Raw genomic sequence first — 24,669 nt, forward strand, 5'->3', positions numbered from 1 at the left:
AAGTAAGAAACTGTACTTGAATCAGAAAGGTTACATCGAACGAGTAGTTTCTCGATTCGGGATGCAAAATGCGAAGGCGGTGTCAACACCTTTGGCACCACACTTCAGGCTCTCGGGAAAACAATCTCCCACTACTACGGTGGAGAAGGATCATATGGATCGTGTACCGTATGCTAGTGCAGTTGGCAGTTTGATGTACGCTATGGTGTGTACTCGTCCGGATATTTCACAAGCGGTCAGTGTGGTTAGTAGGTTTATGGCAAACCCGGGGAAGACACATTGGGAAGCTGTGAAGTGGGTCTTGAGGTACTTGAAGGGTACTGTTGATACGGGTTTGTGCTTTGGTGGAGACACATGTCAGGTGAGCGGTTATGTTGACTCAGATTATGCTGGCGATCTAGATAGAAGACGATCTACTACTGGTTATGTATTTAGGGTACATGGTGCTCCAGTTAGTTGGCGATCGATGTTACAATCTACAGTTGCGTTATCTACTACGGAGGCCGAGTATATGGCTATGGCCGAGGGTGTGAAGGAAGCATTGTGGTTGTGGGGTCTTCTGGATGATCTGGGGATTAAGCAAGAGTGCGTGGATGTATGGTGTGATAGTCAAAGTGCGATCCACTTGGCGAAGAATCAGGTCCATCATGCTCGTACTAAGCATATCGATGTCAGGTATCACTTTGTACGAGATGTCATAGAGGAAGGTGATGTTTCTCTCATGAAGGTACACACAGATGAGAATCCCGCAGACATGTTGACTAAAGTGGTGACGTGTAGCAAGTTTCAGCATTGTCTGGAATTGCTGCAAATCGGCTCGTGTTAAGTTGCCCGAAAGGGCGTAATGGCGACAAGGTTATCTTTGTGTGAAGGGTTGGTAGAACTACGGTAGGCTTGATCCTGTAAAAGGGTACGTAGGCAGCCATGGTCATATGGCGCAGTCGGATGAAGTTACAAGAAGCAAACATATCTTACAAGGAGTATCCTGGTGTTCGTCCAAAATTTGAAGTATATCAAATTGTGTACGAGGTGGAGAATTGTGAGAGGCGGTTTCAATTGAAACCAATTGAGGCGGTTTCAATTGAAACCAATAGAGGTAGTTTCTAAATCAGAGGTAGTTTCTAAATCAATTGGCGGTTTCAATTGAGAGGCAATTCTAATTGGAGTTTCTAATTGGTGACTACCTATGTCGGCTTATATTGTATTTAAATAGGGGGCTTGAGTGTTATGTTAAACACACCAACACAAGCAATAACAACTCTTCTTTAGAGAGCTAGAGAGAGAGAGCAAGAGTGAGAGAAATTTTTCATAGTTTTCGAGCGGTGTTAAATTTCTCGGTCGTCGAAGATTTAGTATAGAAGGTTAATTCTATACGGTACCATCTTGGGACGAACTTGCGGATTGTGTTAGTCGTCTTCATCTATCCTTCAATAAAGATTTCTTGTTCGCCCGAGGACGTAGGCTTTAAAGCCGAACCTCGTTAAATTCTGTTCGCATATTTGATTTTGACTTAGCTTTTCGATTAATCTTCATAATCGGATCAATTTCTAGGATAGGTTCGACAGCTTCCGCGACTTTTAGTTCTAACAGTATAGACCTTTGGATCAATATTGGTATATAATTAACTGGGTCATGTTAGGTGGGTAGTCGGGCGCCTGTAGAAACATTCTTTTTTCTCAACGGACACATCTTCTCCGTACACTGGACATATCGTCTCATTTCCCTTCGTAAAACAATGACTTCTCCTGTTTAAAAAGTTTTGCTTCACTAGTTTGGGGATTGAAAGCACGCCGGAAAGGTTAGTATTTTCTTCTCAATTTACTTCCAATTTCTTCTTTCCCTTGCATTGTGAACGTCCAAACCATGCCCAAAAGGGCAGATCTGACCTTCCCCATCAATGGAACCGGCCAGCCAAGGACGACCCTAGTCCGGGCACAAAAAGTCACCTATTTGTTCCCGGCCCAAAACTCTTCTTTCGGGCCTTTTGTGCTATCTTTGCCCAAACTTCTTTTAGGCCTATGAAACATGTTTATGGGACTCTCCCATGATTATATGTCTCATTCCCATTAGTCATATCATCCGATCAAATAAACATTCTTATGTGTAACCCAATGTAGGATTCGGTCGAAGTTAGCCGCGAATTACTTCCTAATTCGAAGATCGTAGTTGGTTTCTAGCTAAACACTATGCCCCCTAAATCAACCGAACTTGATGATCTTCTTCATCAATTGTCCTATCTACAAATTGCTTGCATTGCATCTTTAGTCTAAGGACATCTCCTTTGCAAAGGAATATCCTTCAGCAAGAACATACGATTTACAATTACATAATTTATTTATTTTTAAAAGCATCTTTAAAATTATTACTATTTTTACAGTTTGTTTCTCCGAGAAAAAAGTCAGTTTTTTTCTGAGATCTTTTTTCCATAAACGGTTATTTTTCTCTCAAAACTGTTTTTCCCATAAATCTTTTTTTATCACGAGAAACAATTTTTTTTCCATGAAAACTATTTTTCTTTAACGAAAACCGTTGTGTGCCAACCATTGATAGCCCAGTGCGTCAGCGCATATACTCTGCAATGCAGAGGCCCCAGGTTCGATCCCATGGAAGTGCAAATCCAGGAATATTGAATTTGGGTATAACTAAAGTAGTTTGTGTAGGCTTTAGGTCATTTAATTCGTCAGGCTATAGGCCATTTAATTCGTCGGACTTTAAGCTCAGTAGTATTTCGGCAGTTATCATGCTTATCAACTCGTCTCGATGTATCGATGCTTTGTAACGACTAACGTAGATCGTAGTCGATTTCTCAAAAAGAAAAAACGAAAACCGTTGTGTGAAACCCATTTTTTCACAGTAATCGTTTTTTTCACGAACACTGTTTTTCATGAAAAAAGTTTTCACGAATATCATTTTTTTGTCATGAAAATAGTTTTTCACCAAGACCTTTTTTTTTAAATCGAGCCCTGAAAAAAAATTATTCTGTAAGAAAAAATCGGTTTCTGGAAAACAGTTTTCTTGAAAAAATCGATATTTGAAGAAAAAATGACTTTTAGGAAAAACGATTTTCTTGGAAAAATGATTTTCTCGATAAAAAACGGCTTTTTCGTGAGAAAAAAAACAATTTATGGAAAAAAATAAGCGACTTCGAGAAAAAACAGTTTTCGATGAGAAACGGTGTCTGAGACAAAATAAGGAAAACCCAATTTTTGTGAAGAAATGCAGTTTTCGAGGAAAAAGCCCGGTTTTTGGGAAAGAAAGTTTTTAAAAGTAAAGATTTCTGAAGAAAAAAACGTATTTGGTGAAAAATAGGATTTTCAGGAATTTAAAATTTAATAAAAAAGGATTTATGGAAAAAATATTTTTGAGGAAAAAGGTATATTTGGAAAAATTCTGTTTTTGGACAAAAGATGTATTTTCTAAGAAATATATATTTTGTTTAAAATTTGAAGTTAATCTTCAAAAATCCTAGCAAATCTTTGGAGGTAGGGTGAGATTTATGTCCAATACAAATTTTGGACTTAGGCCTTAGGGTTTAAGAGTCCTAGGATCTTGGTAGCCAAACATATTAAATGAATTAAAATTCCTACGAAATCATAATGTTTTTTTTTTATGTAACCTAATTATTTCCATAAAAAACATAAACCACTTCACATAAAATATTATTTTTATTCCCCAAAAATCCCATAACTGTTAAATTATGATAAAAACGGGATAAATTCATTTTTCCAATAGCATTTTGAACAATAATAATAATAATAATCTACCATGGAGAAAAAGAAAACTAGTTATCTCCCCAAAACCAATGGAATTTAACAATTTGAGGACGGAAAATGATCAGATGGAGAATTACAGGCACGACCAATCAAATCTTTAGGAGGCCGCAAAGTTATAAAAAATGAACAAAATTTCTAATAATATTTACGGGGTTTAAACCATTGATATCTTGGACTTTTTTTTTCTGGGGTTATTTCCCAAATAGCTCCCAACATTGTGACCGGTTTTCTGCCTAGCCCCCTACTTTGTCAAAAATACCCAGATGGCCCCTTTTTTACTTACCGTTATAACACCGTTAACCAGTCAACATTTCTCTCTCTTCCATCTCATCACCTCTCTCTGCCACCTCATCTTCTCGCCACCTCGTCGTCTTCTCCGGTAAGGTCATCGGCCGACCAATTTTCCGGTCGGCGACCTTCAAATATTTTTTTTCTCTCCTCTCTCTTTCTCTAAAGAAATTTTTTTATCCTCTCTCTTTCTACACACTCCGGCGACCTTGCCGGAGAAGACGATGAGGTGGTAGAGAGAGGTGATGAGATCGAAGAGAGAGAAATGTTAACTGGTTAACGGTGTTATAACGGTAAGTAAAAAAAGGGTCATCTGAGTATTTTTGACAAAGTAGGGGGCTAGACAGGAAACCAGTCACAAAGCTGGGAGCTATTTGGAAACTAACCCTTTTTTTTTTGAAAGATTGATATCTTGTACTTAATTCAACCTTTTAACCTTTCAATTAAAACTTAAATCATATTATAAGTTTTCTTAAAATATATTTTTTCTATAAAAACTAACATACAATATCCTTCAACAAAAAAAAACTAACATACAATATCCAAACATATGGGATCGTTTATTGCATTGGGTTCAAAATGGACACTTTACTAGTTTGAGCCCTTAAACATTTGGGGATGCGATAATTTTTTACTGTCTGTTCCTGGAAAGATGGTGGTAGTTTGAATGATAGTAAGTCTGTCAATGGATATCCACATATTCGACATCCGATCCGCATTCGTATTCGAATTTAAAAAAAATATTCAAAATTTCGGCTATCGGATACGGATTCAGATATGGATACACTAATTTTCAACCCGATAAATATCCGTATCCGAGTAATATAAAAAATAATAAAAATTTAAATTTAGTCATAATAATATATAAAATGTATGGTTAAGATTTATTATTTAGACCTAATGGTTAAAAATTTAAAGAAAAAATTTGAAATTTTGTTAAAGTTTCGGATATCGGATATTATCCGATATCCGTTAATATTATCGGATTCTAATAATGATTTATAATATCCGTCGGATAATTGTCGGATATCGGATATCTTATCGGATTCGGATACGGATATGCCTATATCCGATCCGAGAAGCTACCGTTTACAGGTCTAAATGATAGAATAATGCAACTTTTTTGGTGAATTTCTCAATAGAGAAGTTTTATAGACGCCCCCTATAAGTTAAATGCGTCTGAGGCAAATTTGAGATGGAGAGTAGAATCCTTGAAGGAATGAGGTGCGTTTGACACTATAGTAAGCGCCTATAAAAACTTCCCTTCCTAATATACCCCCTGTGCTAATTAATACCCCTCTTAAGGTCTTTCCATTAGGGATGTCAACGGGGCGGGTTTGGGACGGGTTACCTCTTTCCCAAGTCCGCCCCGTTAATAAACGGGTTTTACCATTCCCGCCCCAATAGTTAATCGGGGTGGGTATTTAATTACCATACCCGTTCCGACTAGGAAATTACTTAACCATTACCAACCCGCCCCGCCCCGTTTAACATGAAACGGTGCGGGGCGGGTCGGATTTAAACATAAATTTTATATTTTTATTTAAAATAAGTTAGATTAATCAAAATAATATAAATATTATAAACAAAACTTTTAACATTTTGGTTTTATCAACTATAAACACTACAACTTATTACATAATATAAAATATAAAATAGTAAAATTGATGATATAACATAAAAAGTTTTAGAAACCTATTGTATATATAATAACATAACATATTTAATCGGGGCGGGGCGGGGCGGGTTTTACTACCTAATCCCAAACCCGCCCCGAACCCGGTAAATGGTTTTATCTTCATACCATTACCGTCCCATTTAATAAACGGGGCGGTAAAACCCGTTCCATTAGGGGCGGGTTCGGGAAAAAACCCACCGGTTCGGACCAAATTGCCACCCCTACTTACCATCCCAAAAGTGGAACCATATTAACTCTTCGAAGGGTAAAAAAAGTCATTTTCATATTCAAATGTAGACATCCTTCTCTTGCCACTTACTACTCTGATCTCCCAAAACAGAGGGTTCTCAGAAGTGGCGTTTTCTTTAATTGGGTCAATTTTTGGAGATGGAAATTAAGTTGTTGAGAGTTCTAGGTTATGACTTGAACTTTAATCTCCACATTCTCTCTCTAAGGTTGTGTTTGTTTTTTTATTTTTGTCTGAATCTGAATTAGCTGAATCTGAAACGTCTGAACTGAATTGGTTGAATCTGAATTAACTGAATTGTTTTATAAGTTAGATGTTTGTTTTTCAAATCTGAAAACTAAAGTCTGAATTAAGACCTTGACATTTATACCCCCACCCATCTTTTTGACCCAAAAAACCCTAATATATAATGTTTCCTTCTAAACTTAAAATCTATCTGCCTCATTTTGCTACAGCTATGGAACTCATTTCTCTCGCCCTCTCCCTCTCTCTCTATACAATCAAACCCTAGCAATATGACTCTTCCACATCTTGTTGCTGGTATGGTCTGATTTTTCCATCTCTCTACATACAAATGAAGTTCACAGCAAACCCTCGCCAGATCTGGCAAGGGTTTGGAGCAAGACGACGTCGCCGAATCTTGGATCTTCCAGCCATGGTAGTTGCGTGTGTTATAGTGGTCGTCTGGTGTGTGTATGAGGTGTTGTTGTGGTTTAGGGGTGGTGGCTGTTTGGTTTGTATTGTGGTTGGTGGCGGCGTCGGTCTAGTTTATGGTGGTGCCTGCGAGTTGGTAGTGGTGGTCGTCTAGTTTATGGTCCTGGTGGTGAATGTGGTAAATGGTGGTTGTTTGTGGTGGTGGTCTGTCGTGGTTTTGTGGTAATGGTTGTGATGGTCTTTGGTGGTTTTGTGGTAATGGTGGTCTTTGGTGGTTTGTGGTAATGGTGGTGGTGGTGGTGATTTTGTTGTAATGGTGGTGGTGGTGATTTTGTGCTAATGGTGGTCTGTGGTAGTTTTGTGGTAATGGTGGTGGTGGTGGCGGCGGTGGTGGTGGCGGTGGTGGTGGTGGTGGTGGTGGCGGTGGTGGCGGTGGTGGCGGTGGTGGCGGTGGTGGTGGCGGTGGTGGTGGTAGTAGTAGTAGTGGCAGTGGTGATGGCGTACTTGATTTTCTAAATCACAGGGGCACTAGCGTCAATTTACACATTTCAGAAATTAGGTTTTGTTTCAGACTTGTTTTGTAGTCTGAAATAAATTGGTTTCTTTTCAGCCCATTCAGACAAAGACAAAATTCAGCTAAGTTTTCAGATTTACTTAAATTTGAAAAACAAACATCTGAATCTGAATTGGACCTCCATTCAGATTTCAGATCTGAAAAAAATAAAAAACCAACAGCACCTAAGTATTTTTTGGTGAGGTTCTTCTTTAGTCTACAACAACAAAGATTCGGAGCAGCTAAGCAAACTAGGTTTATCTTAAGTTTTCATTTTCTCTTCAAGGATTTGGTTAGTACTATAATTTTCCTCATGTTTCTATTTGATGAAGTTTCTCTTACTTTCTTGTTTGGAGACCTATTGAATGTTAGAAATTGCAAATCATGAGTTGAATGTTAGAAAATGGTTATAATTTATTATGATTTTTTGTTTGCAGACCAATTGCTTATGATTTATGTAAGAGGGGTTGGGCAAAAGACCCAAAATGGGCCTATTAATAAGAACCCAGCCCGCGTCAGAAAAGGAATATGAGGCAGGTCCATGGCATCAGGTCTCTTAGTTAAAAGACGAGAATCACCTCGTTTATTTTGGTATTTACTAATATACCACTCAGATCTAAAAGACCCATTGAGGAAACTGTTCATTTCCTTCTTTCATTTACTAAGAAATTTCATCCTCTCTCTACAAATTATTTGAAACCGGATCTTCCCACAAAATTCCATCGGAAAGCTTTAAATCTCTTCAACAAAGTCATTTACAACAAACAATCTGATTTGAAACAGTAAGTTTTTCCACTCTCTCACCATTATTACACAAAGAACCCTAAATCTGTACATCTTTCATCTTTGTCTCTCCAAAAACGTTTTTCTTCTCACATTTCTTCTTAACTTTCTCGTTTGATTTGAGAATCTTTCTCGGTTGATTTTTATTTCAAAACCCTAAATCAAAGCAATTTTTGTTTGATTATTATACAAGAACCCTAAAAATTTTCTGTTTGATTTTTTTAACAACCCTAAAGCTGAAAAATTTATCCTCTTTCATTTTATTTAGGAACCTTAATTCTTAGAAACTTTCCAGTTTGGTTATTTAGTAATAACCCCTAAGGTAGATTTACTCTCTCTATCCTAAACATAACCTAAATCACCACAACTTTCTGTTTTTGAAAATCTCTAAAAATGGTAAAATAACATTTGTTATTGAAAAACCCTAATGTTCCTGATATTTTTTCCTTTAAAAAACCCTAAATTGTTGAGGTATGTAACTTAATATTCTTCAGTCTAAATTTCTGGTTAAATAACTTTTGTTATTGAAAACCCCTAAGGTATAGTTCAACAAAAAAAAAGAAAACCCCTAAGGTAGGTTTATTCTCTCTCTCTATTCTCAAGAAGCCTAAGCCCAAGAAAGAAGAAGGTATGCAACTTAATATTATTTTTTTCGAAGTAAATGTTTTTAGAATGGTACATAATCTTCTGTCCAGTAAATTGCTTGATTCCTGGTAAAAAATCGAATGTAAGAACCCTAATGGGGTTTATACTGATTTCTCTACTTCCTATAAAGTTGTTTCCTGTACATTTTTTTATTCCCAATACATGAAGTTATGCACTAGAACAAAGATTGATATCTGGTAAAACATTTCGTGTATTGTAAACAGGTTTATTCCCAATTTATAACACACTGTAACTATCCCCATGTAATGAAAAAAATGTATGTGCATGAAATAACATTGAACTTTTAGTGTTAGTTATAATGGCTAACACAAATTTGTTCCTGGTTTATTTTGTTTACAGACTCCAGCTACGGAAACTACTGAAGTACCCGATCGGTCTATACCGAAGAAACAATAGGAGAGAGTAATAAAAATAAAGGAAAGTCCTTTCAACCTGAAGTAGGAGGAGCAAGTGAGATGAAAAACAGACCTTCCGACCTTGCGGCAAAATTGTCGAAAGGTTATAAGTATTTACAATACCTGGCAGCAGTTGAAGATAGTTTATTCCGAGCAAATACATATTATAATGCACATTATATGTTATGTACAAGAAATTAATTTGTGTACATGAAATAATTTTATCCATAAATGTTCAGAAAATTGATTTGTGTACAGAAAATAAATTTGTGTACAAGAAACATATTTGTGCACAGAGAAGAAAGTTATGTACATCGAAGAAAGTTGGGTACATGGAAGAATGTTGGGTTTGGAGGAGAATCCTCTAGTACAACCAGAAATGGACTTTCAAATAATACATATACCAAATATTTCATTTGGGGAACAAGATATTATTTACTAACAAAGACAAACTTACATTCTTCTTGACTTGAATAATATGTATACCAAATGTACATTTTTTAAATTTGCAATACATAAGAAATTTCTAGGACATATATTTGTGTATAGGATATTTGATACTACAATCATTTATGTGTAATATACTTGTATTTCATTCTAACTGCTCTTACTACAATCAGAAATGTTCAGGAAATTGTTTTATGTACAGGAAATAAATTTGTGTACAAGAAACATATTTGTGTACAGGGAAGAAAGTTGTGTATATTGAAGAAAGTTGGGTATATGGAAGAATGTCGGGTTTAGAGGAGAATCCTCTAGTACAACCATAAATGCACTTTCAAATAATACATATACCAAATGTTCCATTTGGAGAACAAGATATTATATCTGGGAAAATGGAACAAGATATTATGTCTAAGAAAGACAAAGTTACATTCTTCTTGACTTGAATAATATGTATACCAAATGTTTGATTTTTTAATTTTCAATACATAAGAAATTTCTAAGAAATAGCTATTTGGTTGTGTACTAGACACTTTTGTACTGAGAATTTTCTTGTTTACTGGGAATTGTTTTATGTACTGACCATTTGGTTATGTATTAGACACTTTTTGTACTGGAAATTTTCTTGTGTACCGAGAATTGTTTTATGTACTAACTATTTGGTTATGTACCAGACACTTTTGTACAGGGAATTTTCTTGTGTACCGGGAATTTTTTTATTTACCGGAATTATTTTATGTATCTGATTTAAAAATACATGATTTTCTAAATATTCTCTTTCCAGATTTTTCTTAACAAACTTGTCATTTGTTTCTCATTCATATTTCAACAAATTTCATTCTCTATTCATTTTTTTCTCCAGATTTTCTACTCTTTAAATTTATACTTTCCTCATTTTTAGTAGTTTTTCATTTATTTGTTTCCATATATTTTTTGGTAGTTTCCCATTGATTTGATTCTCTCCGTATTTTTTCTTCTTTTTAAACATATTTTCTCTCTCCAAACTTAACTTCTTTCCTTCTCTCAAACATTCTCTCCTTATATGATGGACAATTATAGGATATTCTTTCCAAAACGTAAATTTTTTTCAAAGAAAATTTGTAAGACACTTTTGTACTGAGAATTTTCTTGTGTACCGGGAATGGTTTTATATATTAGCCATTTGGTTATGTACTAGACACATTTGTACTGGGAATTGTCTTGTGTACAAGGAATTGTTTTATGTACTAGCCATTTGGTTACGTACTACTATACACTTTTGTACTTGAAATTTTCTTGTGTACCGGAAATTGTTTTATGTACTAGCCATTTAGTTATGTACTAGGGACTTTGTAGTGGAAATTTTTTTGTGTACCGGGAATTATTTTATGTACTAGACACTTTTGTACTGGGAATTTTCTTATGTACCGGGAATTGTTTTATGTACTAGCCTGGGAATTTTCTCTCTCCATATTTCCTATTTTTATTCTTTTTGTGTACCAGGAATTGTATTATGTACTAGCCTTCCCAGTATCATAATCAAGTCGATCTGAAAATTTTTATATACATAAATGAAACAGTTTTGATTACAATGATCCAGTAATTTCAATCTTACAAATCACTTAATAATAAAAAAGAAAACAACAAAATTAAGAGAATTTAGGAGAATAAGTATAGAGATCGACCACCCCAAAAATCATATTGTTCTTAAAATTTGTTCTAAACCCAACACCCAAATTAAATTTTCAATCTTGAATTCAGATCTAACCCTCTCGGATCTTCACCCTAGAGAATAATTTTGATACAAAACGTTGTTGATTTTAAACTTGTTGTACTGCTAGAGATACAAAAAAAAAAACAGATCTAAACTTGGCGATGAATCTCTCTCTAAAACTAATGAATCCCTTTCCAAACTCATAACCTAAACTAGTTAGTGATCAATCCCTATAAAAAGAACGAATCTAAATCTAAGCAAGTCTAGGTCTTGAAGAAATTTTTGATTTGTGTTCATGAAGAAACCCAATCTCCCAAAAATCTAGATACAAAAGTAGTCTTATTGAATCTGAAAAGTTAAGGTAAAGAGAGGAAATGAAGAAAATTGAGGAGAAATAATGGTGTAGAGAGAGAAACAAAAAATTAATGGCGTGGAGAGAGAAACTGAAAGTTGATGGCGTAAAGAGAGATAATGGAGTAGAGAGATGATGGCGTAGAGAGAGAAACTGAAAAGTTAAAAGAGAGAAAAATAAGTGTATAAAAAGCTTGGAGGGTGTTTAGGGCATTACAAAAAATCTAGTTGTCCTTTTTTTCTTGGGCCTACAAATTTCTGACCATTTGGACCTAAACCCTATTTTTTTTTCTGACTTGGACTGCCGGTCCATTAGGAGTGATATTTATGGATCTTTCACTCATTTATCCTTTATGTAATAGAAAGTTAGAAATTGCAAATTAGTTATGAATCTTAGATAATTTGAATTTTGTTAATTAGTCGAAGGTTTGTTTGTTGATTGATGGTGATGAGTTATGAATCTTATATAGTTTCTAATTTTGTTGTGTCAGGTGATTAATGTCTTCGCCTTCGCCAGCAAAAATTGAAGAATATGTCGTCAATTATCTCCATCACCGACAAACCGTAAATCGTCCGTGGCTCTGGGCGCTGCTAACAGTCAGTTTCTTAGTAGGGCTGGTACTAGGTTTCTGGTGTGACTACCGTACGGGGAAGAGAGCAATTACTCGTGAAGCACCAGGATCATCTCATGACTCTGAATGAGAGAGTTGATGTAAACAGAGTGCAAGAATATTATAGTTTTATACTTTTAAATGGTTGTTAGTAGTTTGTAAGGGCTTATCTCTTACAAGATTGAACAATGAGATATTATCTATCACTTGTTTGATTTTCTTCTCTGATCTTCTTCGTTACTTCTTTCTCTCTATGAGAAATCTCACCTAGTATCAGAGCTTAGTTTAACAATTTGGTACTTGCCTTGCTCTCTGTCAAGCCCCGGAGTAATTCACCGGTACTCATGTTAAATGCCCCAGGATAGCATATTAAATCAGATTGAATTTGATCGTTGAAGCATTCAAAGACAGAAAACCGTTAAACATGATAATGGATTCGCTGTCCTTATTGTCGGTGCATTTCCGGCTATAAAGTTATCAGATTCCCTGAAGCAAATAGCCCTTGGGCTGTCAGGGGTATCAAGATCAAAGAGATGCACCAGCAAGTCACCAATACACAACGATATCATGTCAATACACAACTAGTGTTATATAACCGATCGCCACATCTTTCTGGTATAGACTCACCAACAATTGTGATCCCTTAACGATGTACTACTTTCCTGTATAGACCAAAAATTTCTCCATATAATACATAATAGAATAAGGACAATTCAAATTTCCTGTAATAACAAATGAAATGAACCAATATTATAGGCTATATGTAACTTATCACTCTGATAACAAATATCGAATATGAATTTAAATGAGCTACTAGCAGAGATCATAGCATCAAACTAAAGCATACGGAAGAAGGAAATGTGCTAAAAGTTGTCTTGACTGCAAATTATGAAGGAAAGAACTTTGTTGTCGTGTCTCCTCGACAAATTTGCAAGTATGCATGGGTAAAACGGTGTAAATGTGTAATTAGCCTTCTGGACTCACAAAGAGAACTTCTCGTTCACTCATTCTGGTTTGGTTCCTGATACTTTTATAAACCCATATGCGTTTCCAACATGGCAACCTATTGGCCATCTACTTGAGGCTGCTTTAGGGAAAGACATCGCTTGTGGGGGTTCGATATGCTACTCCTTTCGTCACTCCTAATGAGGCTATAACAGATCAGTTACTCAGGTAAGAATATGGTTCTTTCGCTCCCCTTTTCTAAGATGTATAACATATACGATAGGGTATAGGTATCAGTATCTGACAGCGATACAAAGTGTCAGATATAGCAACTTCAAAAAACTCCTATATGGGTACATGATCGTAGCCTTTTATGTATTTTGTCTTAATCTTTTTAGGATCTTTCGGATTAACTATGGTTAAGTGATAAGCAAATGACAATGACGCTAGAGAATCATTTCATAAACCTATTACAATCTTTGTGAAAGTACACGCAAGATGTACATAAAAAGGCTCAGATTTTATAATTTAAGTTTATGTAAGCATTTGAGGTAATATTTGTTGAAATCAATATCAATATTAAAAGAGAAAATAAGATGAGAGAAACAATGGAGGCAAAGGTTTTCATTAGTTCAAACTAGGTTTACAAGATATCAAATATATAGTAAAGATAAAAGACTAAAAGGCCCTTAAAGGGCAAATTACTAAACAACCCCTAACTATTATATATATATATATATATATATATTATTCTAACACCCTCGATCAAACTCACGGTGCGGTGTTGAAAAGCATCGAGAGTTTGCTAGCTAAGAAACGAAAGCGTGGAACCGAGTGTGATTTGGTGAACAAGTCAGCAAGCTGCATAGTGGATGAGACAAACGGCAAACTGATGGTGCCTTGAATGAAATGATAACGAGTAAACTGACAATCAATCTCAATATGTTTGGTGCGTTCGTGAAAGACTGAATTATGAGCAATATGGATAGCACTTTGATTGTCACAACACATAGGAGTACCTTTCGAATGGAAACACCCATGTCTGCAAGTAACCCACGTAACCAAACTATTTCAGCTGTCGTAGACGCCATAGCACGGTACTCAGCTTCAGTGGATGATCTAGATACAACAGTCTGTTTCTTGCTCCTCCAAGAAATAAGAGAATCACCCAAGAATACACAATAACCTGTAATAGACTTACGATCTGTGTGATCGCTCGCCTAGCCTTAAACTTATTTTGGTTGCTCAAGTTATAGTTAATACAATAAGCGAAGTAACCACTTTATTTTGGTTGCTCAAGTTATTATACTTCGTATTAAACTTATAAATGATGAAGAAGTGAAAGAAATAGTCTGATTTCGCATCAACTATCAAGTTGTAAGATATGGGATGTGGTGTTTAATATGTGACATGTGATGTGTTATGTGTTATGTTTTAACTTCTTTTTGTCTTTAGTTAATCTGGTTCACTGATTCCTTATAAATGCATTATGCTTACTTCTTTCATCTACCCAACAAAAATTAACAGAGTAAGAAGTCGGGATGCTCCATCACCAACAAACCGTAAATCGTCCGTGGCTCTGGACGCTGCTAACAGTCAGTGTCTTAGTAGGGCTGGTACTAGGTTTCTGGTGTGACTACCAAACGCGGAAGAGAGTAATTACTCGTGAAGCACCAGGATCATCTCATGACTCTGAATGAGAGAGTTGATGTAAACAGAGTGCAAGAATATTATAGTTTTATACTTTTAAATGGTTGTTAGTAGTTTGTAAGGGCTCATCTCTTACATGATTGAACAATGAGAAATTATCTAGTTGTAAGATATATAAGCGAAGTAACCACTTTATTTTGGTTGCTCAAGTTATTATACTATGTATTAAACTTACAAATGATGAAGAAGTGAAAGAAATAGTCTGATCTCGCATCAACTATCAAGTTGTAAGATATGGGATGTGGTGTTTAATATGTGACATGTGATATGTTATGTGTTATGTTATGTGTTATGTTTTAACTTCTTTTTGTCTTTAGTTAATCTGGTTCACTGATTCCTTATAAATGCATTATGCTTACCTCTTCCATCTACCCAACAAAAATTAAACAGAGTAAGAAGTTGGAATGCTTCATTGTTCTCATAGTTGGAATGCTTCATTGTTATCAAAAAATCGAAATCTTTCACTACAAGGACCAAATGATAATACATTGAAAGTTAGGGGCCACAAACAAACTTAGCCAAAAAAACAATAAAGACGGGGGTGAAGCGAGTCGAACCACTGCCTCTCACACATGCAACTCTCTCTCACTCCGTCGGAATAAGACCTAATCCTTGCATAAAAAGTGTTACTTGGACTATCTGTACAGTTTATTTTTTCCACATTTAATTAAAAACTCGCTTTGGACCGTTGGGGGCCGTGACCCCACGGGCCCCTACGTGGGTCCGCCCACCTTCCTCATACTAGACCTACCGACAATTGTTTGGCACGATTAGAAGGATATCAACATCCCTATCTATATAAAATAGGGAAATTAAGTTTAAACACTTCTCCTTGTTCCATGTATAATTTAAAAGAACTTAATATCTTCATGCTTATTGTTTTTTATTCTACAAATAAGCATAAGATAAAATATCGCCTCGTCGATTTTAGTCGTTGCATGCTTGGTTTGTGATGAGAAAAATACGACTATGATGATATCTTTTAGGTTGCTTTCTATATATTAGGTTTTCTCTTTATTGTATCTTTTTCAACATTTCTGCAGTAAATTTTTCAAGGGAATTTCTGTAGTAACTTTTATTCAGCTGCAAGCACTCCGATACCTTTGGCTTGGGCCTGTCTGAGCACCCTAGTGGGCCTATCCGGGTATTGTCTAAATGAGGCATCAAGACCAGTGTGGGGGAAGAGGTGTCGGCTTGTACCGGGGTTCTCACAACAAGGCCTCTTTATAAATATCGCTATGGGAAATTTTAAATGCACTCACCAATTTTGTCATATACACTCACATCAAGGGTATTTCTTCTTCAAATCAAAGAAGATGTGAGCGCATATAGCAAAAATGGTGAGTGCATTTAACAATTCCCGCTATTGATAAACGTTTAGGATTTTCAGTGAGCCACACTCACCTGACGGAGTCTATATACACATCGACATGTGTGATCAAGTTTTCGAATTTAGGGTTAAAGTTTGCATAAATTTTATATCAAAATTAGAATGAATGAGATATTGATGTTCAAAAGATCAGACAAGCATAGGTGATTATGACCAAAATTTAAGTCATACGTAAGTATAGAAGCTATGTCTTATGCAATGATGACATGTCCTATTCTTTGAAGCACATGGAATAGCTTTTTGGTTGTCTTGATATTCAGCCAAGGATCTTATCAAGTGACAGATAAACATGAGTCAAATAGTAGACATGGATTTGTCACGAAAATAACATATTGTTGAAAGCAATACATTTGTCGTAGAAAGAAAAAATATCTTAGGTGTGGAAACAATTTGGTTTGTAAAAAACCATGGAGCTTAAAAAAAAACAAAGTTGATGAAGAGAAAACAAGTTGTATTTTAAAAAACTATAAACCTCAAACCAACATTTTTATATTTATTGATAATCCATTAAAAACAAGAAACAATACAAAGTTTAATCCAAACAATGATGAATGACACTTCATGCTTTCGATTTCGCTTCAAGGCAATCAGAACAGTGAAAAGGAAACAATCACTAGTAATGGGCAAACAACCAAAAAAATCCCATTGGTGGTGAAAACATAACAAAGAAAACAAGAAAAACAACAATTATTAGGGAAAAAGAACCAAGAAAAAGTTTTTTAAAAAAGTCATGAGAGAAGGTGTACAGTAGAGAGTGATACTCACACCATGACACCATCATCAAAATTTGCCCATACACAATCAGCCAAGCATCACGAAAAGTCGGGGACTATATTGCACAATTAAATCAAGACTCGAGCATATCTAACTCTGTTCACAAGTCACAACTAGAGTCTACAGGCGCCACCACTTCACACTGTATGGGCACATTTACAGGCCCAAATGACTAATGTGGAAAGGTGGAGCCTATAGAACTTCCCTTTGTAAAATATGTTTTTAGTACAAAGAAGGGTATAAGCACATTTACTACCATTCTTGTTTTTTTTTTTGTTGAGGGGATACCATTCTTGTTAGATTATCCAAAGTAATTAATACTGACATTTTAGTTCCTAAAACAACTAATCAAAAATGTTCCTCGGGTAACTTAAAATTTCTTACATTTTTGGCATTTCTTCCAAGACACACCCGTAGCACTTTCCAAATATTTCATACCAGTTTGACTAGAGGGAGATTTCTCTTTTCAATTTAATTTACTGTTTCATTCATACTATTATTACTAAAAGGTTCTAACAAAAACTCATTTTAGTCTAATTTGATTTCCCCCTCTTCTTTCATGTCCTCCCAATGGAATTTGAACTTGGGCACCTCTATAGGCGCCTCCCCGAATTGCTGTAGGGGCCTCCCTCTGTTGGCGCCTCCCTTACCGTACCAAAAGACTCCTCCCGCTCCACCATCGCTTCTTCTTCTTTTCCTCTTTCATATTTTTCTTTCTCTCTCTACTTTCTCTCTCTACTTCCAATAAATGAGAGATTTATCTAAAATGCTTACTGTTTTTGAAAGAAAGATTAAACAAATTTGAGGTTAGTGGTTTGGTTAGATCAGAATAAGTGATTGATCCATCATTTGAGGGGAAAAAAATATTAATTGGTGATATTTCAAATCCTAAAACCCTAGAACCAGCTATGGAAAGACTTGATGCTTTGATAATTCTTACAAGTGCTTCTTGGATTTGTTCACACACTAACAAGATCAAGACCATCGAAGAACGATTACTGACTAGAGAGAAAGTGAGTTTTAGAGAGAGAATATACTAAATTCCTCTTTCTAGTGGTCTATCTAACAAGAAAGTTTAAAGAGACAAATCAATGAAATTAGTAGTATTAGATTGTTGTTGCTACCTTTACCAAGGAGAATTAGTACCCCACTAAAAATTTAATGACACAGACTTCCCCCATGAACGCCAAATACTTCATCTTCAAGCTTCAAGATTCACAAAATGGCTAGTCCGTAGCCTTCGGACTGGTTCAGTCCGTAGGTCAAAGCAAAGGCTCGGACTAGCCCAGTCCGAGACCAATCGGACTAGGCAGTCAGAATTCTCTCGGGCTGGCCCAGTCCGAGACCATACTTTGGGCCTCGGACTTGTCAGCCCGAATGGGAGGCGCCTAAAGTGGTCGGACTGTCAACTCCTTTTGGGAGGCCCCTACAGCAATTCGGGGAGGCGCCTATAGAGGCGCCCTTTGAACTTTTGGGGTGGTTTTGACTACCCCCATTTTAGGTGGTATTTTGCCGAGTCAAATATCAGTTTACCCTTGACCAGTCCATGAGACAGTCCATATATTTTGACAACACATACCAGAACCTTGAATAAGCTCAAGCGAGACTTTGATAGAGTCATCCAAAAGGTGGACTCAAAAGAGTTTTGTCGCATGACTCTTTGTGAAGAGGGATGAACCTCTTGATAGAATAGAGAAAAAGAGATTGAGTGACCGAGAAGGAGAGAGATAGAGGCAGTTAATAATTAAATTCTCTCTGTTATATCTTTTGTAAATTACATCATAAAACTTCCTAAAACCCAAATCCCTAGAAACCCAAATCCCTAGAAATTCCTCTCTTATATTCTTCTTCCCTCTTCTTCCACCGGAATTGTCAACATCACCGGCGACCATCATCAACGGGGAAAGTTCATCGGAGTTGTGCAACAATCTCACATTGTTGTTGCACTCCTAAACCACTTCTATATCCCTTTCTAAACTCTTAAACCACCATGGATGAACCAAGTTTCAAAAGTTTTGGAGAAATATCAAAGGATCCTAAATCATCAATTTCTGGACAAGATTCAGTCTCCCAAGAGGTAGATGAACATATCCTAACACTTTTTTTCAAGTTATATGATATATTCGTTGGTTGTATGAAAATTTTTTGGTTGTTGAACACGGAGGGTATTTTCGGTCTGGTACAACCGAATTTCTGCCATTTCACGGCTCGAGGCCGCCGAAACTATGCACAGTAGCTACTGTGCAAAAAATCGGTGGGCTCGAGCCGTAAAATGACAGAAATTCGGTTCGAGCCCACCGAATTTTTGCACAGTAGCTACTGTGCATATTTTCGGTGGCCTCAGGCCGAAAATATTACATAAAACGGTGGTCTCGGGCCGTTTTGACTAAAATTCTCTTTTTTTCGTATAGGGCTTTGCTGCTGTGGCTTCTTCTCAACTTCCATCTCAAATTACTACAGACACTTGGGATTTTGGAGGTCCTAATACACAAGAAAGGTGGCATGATGCAGCCGAAGAAAACGAAGCATCATCGGAATTTGGATGTCTTATAATTGGAAATCGTGAATGTGGAGAAGAAGAACCCAACCTTGAAGTTCCAGATAAGAAAGAAGAAAATCATGAAGAAAACAGACCATATGAAGGTTTTGTCAGCATTGATGTTAGTGAGTATTTTCGAACTGAACAAGTGTTTGAAACGAGAGACGAGTTAGTTAAATGGGCAAAAGAAATTGGTATAAAAACAAGATGGTTGTTATGATTGGTAAGTCTGCTGCGCGGAATGGTGGTAAAAAACCAAAGATGGATTTACGATGTGAAAGAAGTGAAGAGTATCGTTCTCATCTTAAGGTAGAAATAATTCCTAAAACAAAAGAACCGTCCACCAAAAAGAGAAAAACGAGTACTAAGAAATGCAATTGACCCTTCAAGTTCAAAGGAATACCGATAGACGGAGACAAGTGGAAGGTGGAAGTTGTGTGTGGGGTCCATAATCATCAACTTGCAGTGACCTTAATTGGGCATGCATATGCCAATAGATTGAATAATGAAGAAAAGGCTTTTGTTGAAGAACTATATCAGATTGATACAAAACCACGACAAATTCTTTCTCAAATAAAGAAAAAAGTCAACGATAATACCTCGACAATGCGTACTATATACAACGAAAGGATACGAATCCGGCATAGTCAACAAGAAGGTAGAACTCCTATGCAACAATTGATGAAGTTGTTAGTGCAACATAATTATGTTTATTGGCATTCAATGAAGATTGAAACAGGCGAGATTACTAACTTATTTTGGCCACACCCGGAATCTATCCAATTGCTGAAGTGCTTCCACACGGTGTTAATGCTTGATTGTACATACAAAACAAACCGATACGGGAAACCATTGCTTGAGATTGTTGGGATGACTTCTACTATGAAATCATTCACCGCAGTCATGGTTTTTATGGATGGAGAGGCAGAACATCTATACACTTGGGCTTTGAAACGTTTGAGGACATTATTTCCTCCTAACTCTATGCCGAAGGTATTTTTGACTGATCGGGAACAAGCGTTAATCAATGCAATAGGTGAAGTCTTCCCACATGCAGATCGTTTATTATGTACTTTCCATATAGATAAGTGTGTGGCTGGAAAGGTTAAACCATACTTGAAAAACAAACCATTCCGAAAGTTCATGTCAATGTTTCGACTAATCATGTTTGCGGAAACCGAGGCAGATTATAATCGCGTTGTTGAAGATTTCGTCACAACGTGGTCGAAGAGTAACGCCATTGATGTTATTTATGTTCAGAAGACTTGGTTGCCACTTAGGGAACATTTTGTAGCGGCATGGACCGATAATGTGATGCATTTGGGTAATACTACAACGAATAGGGTTGAAGGTGCACATGCGAAGCTGAAAAGAAACTTGGACACATCCGAGGGTAACTTCGTCACATGTTGGGAATCTATACATTCAATGACTCAGACAAAGATTGTTGCGGTTAAAGCTACATTCGAGAAAAGTCGTACATCAGTGAAGATGTCTCATCAAATCAACGCCTTTAGGGAACTCAGGGGTTATGTCTCACAATGCATTTGACCTGTTGGTAGATGAGGTGGAGCGGGCAAAAACTATAGGAATTGATTCAAATTTGTGTGGATGTGTGTATAGGTCTGTGTATGGTCTCCCTTGTGCTCACGAGATGGAAATCATTATGAGACGCGGTGAGGTGATATCTTTGTCACTCGTTGACCCCACAATGGACTAAACTCTCAATTATTCCTACTCCTGAGGTATATAACGAACTTCAGAGTTCTTACGAATTAGGATTGTTGTACTCCATGTGGGATATGTCGACCGGTCCTGAGAGAAAAGCCATATTAGAAAGGTTGAGGAGTATTGTTTGTCCTTCAATGACATCCATGACAGAACCTTTGGCAAAATTGAAAACATCGGTTTCATCGGTTAAAAGTGCACGGAAAGCCAATAGGAGATCTCGCAGTAGTGGTGATTCATTTTTACGTCTAATGCTTGACGTGATTTATTCGTTTATCAGTACTATTACAAACGTTCCAGGAGACGGTCATTGTGGTTTTAGAGCCGTCGCTCTTGGTCTCGGGTATCCTTCGGAGGTAGGTTGGATTGAGATCCGAAAAGGTGTTCTTAATGAACTCGAAACACGTCCAGAGTTATACAAAGCCATGTTTGGGTCTTTTTATGACCGATTGTTGGTTTCAACCAACAATTTTGATATACCAGCTGAAGATGAGTTTTGGTATACTCACGGAGAGACGAGTTATTTAATTGCCACTCATTTTAATATAATGTTGATTCATTTGGCGAAATATGATTCAACGACATTTTTACCTTTAATCACCGGTCCACCACCACCATCTTCGGAAGGTTTGTCTCAACCACATACAATGGTATGCATTGGTTATGTAAACAACTGTCATTTCCTTAATGTTAAGCTACAAAACGAAACTATACTTCCTCCGATTGCGAGGCAATGGTCTCGATAAGCTACTTCAGATGCAAGAAGGTGGTTGAATATTTGCGAACATAAAATTGACAGTGGCGATAATTTCAATCCGCAATTGGAAGAAACTCCATCAAGTATAAAGAAGGAAGGGGACACATCATCGAATGCAATAGCAATATATATGGAATGAAAACTTAGTTGAAGTTGTTTTTTTTAGTAGTAACTGTTAGTTGAAGTTGTTTTTTTTTAACGTAAAGCTTTTTTTTAAACGTAAAGTTTTTTTTAAACGTAAAGTTTTATTTTTTTAAATAGGAAGTACTGTGCACAGTACTTACTGTGCAAATATTCGGTGGGCCCAAGCCGTTTTTGGTGCTAAAAACAGCTCGTGCCCACCGAATATGTGCACAGTACTTACTGTGCAAATATTCGGTGGGCCCAAGCCGTTTATGGTGCTAAAAACGGCTCGAGCCCACCGAATAATTGCACAGTACCTACTGTGCAATTTATCGGTGTTTTCGCACCGTTCTTGGTGCTATCGGAGTTTTGTATCTCTCTCTCTCTTTTCTAACACACCACATCAAAGATTACGTTTCCACCATATAAACCAACTTTTTGCACATAACAAAATATAGCATTTCAACCATATAATAAACCAACTGTTTTAACATATCAAAAGATAAAGTATCTAAAGCCGTTCAAAATATAAAAGTATCCGACATCATTCAAAAATTTCTGACATGGTCTCAAAATATAAAAGTATCTAAAGCCGTTCTAGGTCTTCCTCCTGCCCACGGCCTTTGTTTTTGTCCTCTTCCTTGTATTTTCTTCCTGAACCCTCTGGGTGCCTCTGGAATTTGCTCCTCCCTCAATACATGCTGAAGAATTTCCTTTCCTGCATCCACCACAGACAAATCTAGTGCAGCAAGGGCATGCTGAATACCCTCTCTCTGAGAAAAAAAATCAAGTCTGTTAACATGTATTTCCATCAATACTAAATAAAGTAGATTACACGCTTTATGTGTACTTACATAGTAAGCAATCGAACCGAGTGAGCTTTGTGCTTGGTTCGTCTTCCGATGGATTGGGTTTTGGACCTTCGGGTGTGAAATTCGACTAAACCACTCAGCATATTTATCATCGACCTCCCAAGCCGAACTAACCCGTTGCGACCTGTCTTTCTCGTTGAAGACATGATGTTTCCAGTTATCCCAATACCATGCATGTTCTCCTTAATCCTTCGCTTCACTCCTTCTCTTCTTTGTTGCTCTCATGGGCGCAGACGGAATATGTTGAACCACACCAAATTGCCTCAACACCCTTTCGGGTTGATACGACTCGGCAATATCATCAAATACGATACAACCGCTGTAGAAGACGTATAGTGGGGGAGATGACTCACCAATGCCCATGAGTCTATATGGGTCCCAAATAACCTAAATAACTCAATTATTATACTAGATGCTCATTCAATGTCAAATTAACATGTAAAATACCATAGTATATAGAATTTTACCTCTCGCTCCTCCAAATCGTCGATCATCTCTCGGAGATTAACCAGTCTGTCATCTAGATTTCCATGTGCATCATGCTCCGTCCATCTACCCATCAGAGGCAAATCCGAGCTAATGTCGAAATCCTTTTTCAAATCCGACAGACCAAGCTTAAAGTGCTCGTCAATCCATGCCTAAACAAGAAAACAATTATTACTACCAAGAAGATAGACTCCTAAATTAATCAACTTATAATAATGTGAGAAATACCTGAAGGAGGGATAGATAACCCGCCATTTGTCCACCCTTAGTGGAAGCATGACCGAGCTGCCTATAAAGGTAAGAAAGCACAGTCGTGCCCCACGAATATTTAGGGACTTTTGTCAAGTCCATCAAATATGTAAGGTAGCAAACAAGAACCTTCGAACCACTCTTGTCACAGAAAAGAGGCGAGCCCATAAGATGGAGAAGGTACCCTCTGACGCAAAAGTCTTTCTTCCGTGCGTCATCTTTGTCTAAGCTACCCGAACAGATTTCCCTCAACCACAATATTCGGACACTCTTGCACTTAGTCACCTTCAATTCTGCTTCCGCAGCCTCAGGTGTCACCCCTAAACCTTTCACCAGAAGTGCGCATTCATTTACATGATCATTATGAAGATAAACCGAGTGACCTGTAATCTGAAGTCCTGTAATACGATGCACATCCTCTAGTGTGATCGTCATTTCTCCAAATGGCATGTGAAAGGTGTTAGTATCTTCATGCCACCTCTCCGTGAAAGCCGTGATAAGAACCCGGTCAAGTTTCTGGTAAGAGTACTTGGTGATTTGCAGAAGTCCTGATGCTTGCACCTTCTCACGAGCTACTTTACACTCGAGTCCTAGGTCCCAAACATGTTCATTCTTTGAATCTCGTATACTTTTACTTTCAAGGGCCCCCACTAACACACCACTTGCGTGATTATGTAGTTTCAAAACAGAACGATCCTACGTAAACAAACATAAAAGTTACGTTTATTGAAAGTGATGCAGGCGCATAAACATGTGGGCCCACGTCCACGCATGCCCACATCCTATTCGGCCATAATAGTAGTTTTAATTAGTATAGGATTAGGAAGTTACTTTAATTTGATATTTCTTTATTTTGAAGTTTCTATGTTTTGAGTATTTTATTATTTTAGGAATCCTAGTTTGAGTCTATCTAGGAAAGATTGTTATCCTATAAAAGGAGGTCTAGTCTATTTTATTAGG

The 24,669-nt window shown here is 36.9% G+C and overlaps 1 protein-coding gene across 1 annotated transcript; it reads left to right on the forward strand.

Moving 5' to 3' along the window:
- The first annotated feature begins 17,863 nt into the window (after positions 1 to 17,863).
- On the forward strand, positions 17,864 to 21,968 carry LOC147536756 (uncharacterized). Its single transcript, XM_086642700.1, has 5 exons — positions 17,864 to 17,968; positions 19,367 to 19,688; positions 19,961 to 20,987; positions 21,118 to 21,175; positions 21,258 to 21,968. Exons 1-5 carry the CDS (start codon positions 17,864 to 17,866, stop codon positions 21,966 to 21,968), a joined length of 2,223 nt encoding a protein of 740 aa, XP_086498826.1.
- The last annotated feature ends 2,701 nt before the right edge of the window (positions 21,969 to 24,669 follow it).

Source organism: Eschscholzia californica, unplaced genomic scaffold, assembly GCF_041429995.1.
Source record: "Eschscholzia californica isolate CP2 unplaced genomic scaffold, dmEscCali1.0.p SCAF_5, whole genome shotgun sequence".
Taxonomy (NCBI): domain Eukaryota; kingdom Viridiplantae; phylum Streptophyta; class Magnoliopsida; order Ranunculales; family Papaveraceae; genus Eschscholzia; species Eschscholzia californica.